Source organism: Rhinopithecus bieti, unplaced genomic scaffold, assembly GCF_001698545.2.
Source record: "Rhinopithecus bieti isolate Rb0 unplaced genomic scaffold, ASM169854v2 scaffold_13400, whole genome shotgun sequence".
In the NCBI taxonomy this organism is placed as follows: domain Eukaryota; kingdom Metazoa; phylum Chordata; class Mammalia; order Primates; family Cercopithecidae; genus Rhinopithecus; species Rhinopithecus bieti.
Window position 1 is genome coordinate 5,612,355 of NW_016807991.1, and position 6,000 is coordinate 5,618,354.

General features: G+C 41.2%; 1 protein-coding gene across 1 annotated transcript in view; it reads right to left on the bottom strand.

Annotated features, from left to right (window-relative positions):
• The window catches only part of NFX1 (nuclear transcription factor, X-box binding 1), an 85,806-nt gene that overhangs the window by 72,891 nt on the left and 6,915 nt on the right, over positions 1-6,000 (bottom strand). The window contains exon 3 of the mRNA XM_017884597.1: positions 1,474-1,632. Within this exon, the coding sequence (XP_017740086.1) occupies positions 1,474-1,632 (159 nt within the window). The remainder of the gene's footprint in view (positions 1-1,473; positions 1,633-6,000) is intronic.

The following is a 6,000-nucleotide window of genomic DNA, read 5'->3' on the forward strand; positions in this document are numbered from 1 at the left end:
CAGGAGCTTGAGACCATCCTGCCCAACATGGTGAAACCCCATCTCTACTAAAAATATAAAAATTAGCTGGGCATGGTGGTGCGCACCTGTAATCCCAGCTACTTGGGAGGCTGAGGTAGGAGAATCACTTGAACCCGGGAGTGGGAGGCTGCAGAGAGCCGAGATCATGCCACCGCACTCCAGCCTGGCAACACAGCGAGACTCCCTTTCAAAAAAAAAACAAAAAACAAAAAACAGAAAACAAACCCACTAGCTAGGCATGGTGGCGCATGTCTCTAATCCCAGCATTTTAGGAGGCTGATGTAGGACTGCTTGAACCCAGGAGTTCAAGACAAGACTGGGCAACACAGCAGATCGTCTCAAAAAAAATTAGCTGGATGTGGTGGCATGTGCCTGTAGCCTCAGTTGCTTGGGAGTCTCAGGCAGGAGGATCATTTGAGTCCAGGAATTCACGGCTGCAGTGAGACATGATCACACCACTGGACTCCAGTCTGGGTAACAGAGTAAGACTCTGTCTCAAAAAAAAAAAAAACTACAGTTAGATAGAAGGAACAAGATCTAGTGTTTAGTAGCACTACAGCTAACAATAATTTATTGTATGTTTCAAAATAACTAGAAGAGTAGAATTGGGATGCTCCTAACACAAACAAATGATAAATATTTGAGGTGTTGGAATCCTAATATGCCAATGACCCTGATTTGATCATTACACATTGTATGCTTGTATCAAAATATCATGTGTACCCTATGAACATGTAAACTATTATGTATGCATAGTAAGAATTTAAAAATGAAAAAAAAAAAGATGTTTTTTAGTTTGTTTGTTTGAGACAGGATCTCGCCCTGTCACCCAGGCTGGAGGGCAGTGGTACAATCTCGGATCACTGCAATCTCCACCTCCTGGGTTCAAGCAATTCTCATGCCTCAGCCTCCCAAGTAGCTGGGATGACAGGTGCCCACCACCACGCCTGGCTAATTTTTATATCTTTAGTAGAGATGGAGTTTCGCCATGTTGGCCAGGCTAATCTTGAACTTCTGACCTCAGGTGATCTACCTGCCTCAGCCTTCCAAAGTGCTAGGATTACAGGCATGAGCCACCACACCAGGCCAAAAATGAGAAGATAAATTAAAAATAGAATTACCATATGATCCTGCAATCACACTTCTGTGTATGTATCCACAGGAAATAAAATCAGTATGTCAAAGAAAAAATAATAAGTAAAAGCCATCATTTTCAATATGAGTGACTGATTTTATCGTATCCTAAAATATATTTTAATATTGTTATGTTTAGCTGGTTTATTTAAGATCTATAACTTAATTCTGGTCATCTGAAACACATGATCAAGGTAACATACACTCCCTGCAGAAAAAGTAGTCAAGAGAAATTAAACTGTATTTTTAAAGCTGGGCTTAATACTTGAATACATCAAATGGGTGAGAATAACTACTCAGAAGAGAGAATTAACTGACCTGCTTGAGATGCCGGAGACCTTGCCCATTTCTTTATGCAGTTCAAATGAAACACATGGTAACAGCTTTGACAACTCCACACTGGAGCCGTGACGCGAACCAATTCACAGCACACCATGCACTCGTATTTTTCTGTAGTTAGTTGTTCAATCAGAGAACCTGTTTAAAAAACAAAGTAATAAAAAAGATACACTCAAACACAAAAAACTGTTTCTCACTTTAATCAACCAAGGATCATCAAGTCATTCAAGAGAAGAATCCAAACACAGAGATTTTAAGAGCTATCTGATTCTGGGTAAGGTGGCTGGCTATTCAGACTGAGGCCAATAAGGGGCAGGACCATGCTGAGGAAGAGGATTTAGGAAGGAGACACTCAGGTGGGGATTCCCATAATTAAGGAAACATTCCCAGGAAAATAGCAGAGTAGCCAAACGACCCTTTTAACAAAGCCTGAGGATCCACTGGGCAATACAGAATCTTGCTTTGCATTTTCTATTTTCCAGGATCCTCTAAATCTATCAGATCCATGGATTTAGGTTAGGAAGGGGCTCATGAAGCTGTAGTGTCAGCTATAAGAAGCCCAAGTCTGGGCAGGTTCCAACAACCCATGAGTGGTGAGATGGCTCTAGCAGTTGCCCTGAAAGTCTTTAGTCATTCCCTTAACAAAGATATTCTTGGTGCCTACCATAAGCCCCATGGTGGTGTTACAGTCCCTGGCTACAGGAGCTCCACATCCAATGACAGAGACCGGTGTGTAGTTATCAGCTTAATCCTCCCAGATTTATTCCTGAATACCTTCACCCACTTCCAGATTTTTTCCTCAAACACAATTGCAGCAAAGTCTTTCCAGATTTCAGTACAGCCAGATACTCTCGATACTCTCAAAACTGAGTGTGAGTGTGAGTAGATGCTTTTTTGAGAACATACTTTTAGCACTGCATTTATTTCACAATATTATTGTTATTTGCTTTCAGGTCCAAATAAGTTAAAAGAATAAAACTAAACTAAAATACAACATTCCAAGCACATTACATATTATTAGTTAGTCCTCTCAAATAGGCTGTAACAGGTTGGGCACAGTGGCTTACACCTGTAATTACAGCACTTTGGGAGGCCAAGGCGGGCAGATTATGAGGTCGGGAGATCAAGACCATCCTGGCCAACACAGTGAAATCCCATCTCTACTAAGAATACAAAAATTAGCTGGGCGTGGTGGCATGCGGCTGTAATCCCAGCTACTAAGGAGGCTGAGGCAGGAGAATCTCCTGAACCCGGGACACAGGGGTTGCGGTGAGATGAGATCGCGCCACTGCACTCCAGAGCTAGACTCCTTCTCAAAAAACAAAAAAAGGCTACAACATAGGTACAATTTTACAGATGAAGAAACTGGCTTCATGTAATTAGATCATTTATCCAAGGTCACAAAACTAGAAATTTAAAAGTCAAAATTCAAACTTGTCAAACTATCTGATTCAAAAGCACACATTGTAATATTCCATAATATTGGCTCTCCTAAGATTTACTTTCTGATTGTTCGCTTTGATGTCAAAAGAAAGAGAGAACACCCTGAAACCGAAAGCTCTGTGAGGAGGTAGAGTCTTGTCTACCTTGCTGAGTGTAGTATTTCCAGTGTCTGGCATATACTAGGTGCTCCATTAAATATTTCTTAAATTCATGGATAAAGGAATAAATGAGTGACATCTAGTCTGTTCCACAACCTCTTTCCGTGAAAGTTATAGGCGTCACCAAAGTTCAGGCTCGAGTGCAGTGGCATGATCGTGGCTCACTGCATCTTTAAACTCCCGGGCCCAAGCGATCCTCCCACCTCAACCTCCTGAGTAGCTGGGACCACAGGCATGTGCCACTATACCTGGCTGATTTTTTTTGTTAGTTTTTGTAGAGATGGGGTCTACCTCTGTTGCCCAGGATGGTCTTGAACTCCTGGGCTCAGGTGATCCTCTTGACTTGGTTTCCTAAAGTATTGCGATTACAGAAATTTAACCAAATTAAAAAAAAATCTTCCCTGAACAAGAAGTAAATAAAACAAAAGCAAAAACATCTTTTCCAAAAGGGAAAGATGAAGAAACTGTCAGAGGTGGTAGGAGACTAAGAAGACATGACTAAATGCAACGTGGTATCCTAGATTGGGTCCTGAAACAGAAAAGGACATTCGCAGAAAACTGGTAAAACTGAATAACATCTGTAGTTTCGTTAATACAATTATACCAATGCTAATTTCTTAGTTTTAACAAAGGTACTCTGGTTATGTAAGATGTTAACATTAGAGGAAGTTGGGTGAAAGATATATGGGAATTCTTTGAATCATCTTTGCAACTTTTCTATAAATCAAAATTATTCCAAACTAAAACATTTTACAAACAAACACCTTTTTCTCTCCCAGGCTTTTGACACTTCGGCGAACGCCAATTCTATTCTTCTAAGTTGCTCAAGCATAAAATCTTCCTTCCAAATACATCCAAAATTTATCCAATTGTTACCTTTTCCACCACTATTACTCCAGTCTAAGTCTCCATCATCTCCTACCTGAACAACTGCAATAGCCTCCTAACTTGTCCTGTTGCCTTCTTAGAGCCTGTTCTCCACACAGCAGCCTAATAATCTTTTTTTTTTTTTTTTTTTTTTTTTTTTTTTTTTTGAGACAGGGTCTCATTCTGTCAGCCAAGCTGGAGTGCAGTGGCATGATCACTACTTACTGCAGCCTTGTCCCACTGGGCTCATGTGATCCTCCTACTTCAGCCTCCTGAGTAGCTGGGACTACAGGCATGTGCTGCCATGTCCAGCTAATTTTTATTTTTTTGCCTTTTGCAGAGATGGGGTCTCATTAAGTTGCCCAGGCAGGTCTTAAACTCCTGGGCTTAAGCAATCCTTCTGTTTTGGCCTTCCAAAGTGCTGGGATTATAGGTGTGGGCCACCACGTCCGGCCCCCGATTATTTCAGAATGTAAGATCATGCCATCCCTCTTCCCAGGACCTTCTAGCAGCCTCTCATCTTATTCAGAACCAAATCTAAGGGCCTCACATGATCCAGCCCTTGCTATTTCTCTGACCACCTTTCCTGCCCCCATCTTCATTGCCTATAATACCCCTCCCCACATTTAAATTTGCTCCTCCCTCTGCCTAGAATGCTCTTCTCAAGCCAGCCACAAGGTGCATTTTTGTACTTCATTCTTGTCTCTGTTCAAATGTCTCCTTATCAAAGACGTCAATCTATCTAAAACAGCACTCTTGTCACTCTGTCCTCTTAACCTTCTTAATATTTCTTTTTAGTCCTTATCACCACCTGACATATTAAATATCTAAGTGCTTTCTGCCTGTCTTCCCTACCAGAATGTAAATTCCACCAGTAGTCCCTGGACCTAGAACAGTGCTTAGTACGTAGTATTTATGCAATAAATATGAATGAAGTGTTCTCAAAAATGATATGAATAATGTGAGAATGTTAAGGCCCCAAGAGATTTATTAAGCAGAATTCTAAGATGGTCTTCCAGATTCCCACCTCCCTGGTATGTATACCCTATATAATCTCCTCCCCTTGAGTATGGGTGGGCCTGACTTAATCAGGTAAGCCCTTCTAAAAGAGGTGAAAAATCAAACAGAAGTCAGAGAGATCTGAAGTGGCAGCAGTTGCTTTCCTGCAGGCCTCAAAGAAGCAAACTATCATGCTGTGTACAGAGCAATGTGGCAGGGAAACGCAGGTGGCCTCTAGGAGCTGAGAGACACTTCTGGCCAACAGCCAGCAAGAAAACAGGAACCTCAGTCCTAACACATGTAAGGAACTGAATCCTACCAACAACCAGTGATTGAAAGATCTCAGATGAGATCACATCCCTAGCCAAATTTGGAGACATTGAGCAGAGAACCCAGCTAACCTGGACCCATTCATCTGACCCACAGAAACAGTGGCATAATAAATGTGTGTTATCATAAGCCACTACATTGTGATAATTCACTATAAAGCAAGAGGTAGTTATTAACCAGCCTTAAGGATTCAATAACGTCTCTGGTATAACATTGCTTTGCTTCACATATACATTGAGGTTCCAAGAACAACCCTGATGAACAAGCAACTAGAACGATTGGCTGGTGTGAAAACAGGCCCTGGGTAGATGGTGGCTTCAAGGGTTGGGCTGTGTCTCACATTAAACTGGAGAGGGGTTAAGATAGTGAAGGTCCATGAGGAAGAGCTAGCAGAATAAAATTATTTAGCTTGATGAAATATACACTTAGAGCAAAATGATAGATGTCTTCGAATACTGCATAAAGCTGATTTGCAATAACGAGGAGGGGAGCTGTGAGAAGAAAAACTAGTTGCTATGCTGCTCCAGAGGATAAAACTTGAACCAAAGGATAGGAAGGAAAGGAAAGAAGCTTTTAGTTCAATATAAGGATGAACTTTTAAACGGTCAGAACTGAGTACCTACTATGTTTCAAGAGCTGTGTGGGGCAGCAGGGTCACAAAAAAAGAAAAGAAATACACAGTGTCTGTTTTTTTTTTTTTTTTTTTTTT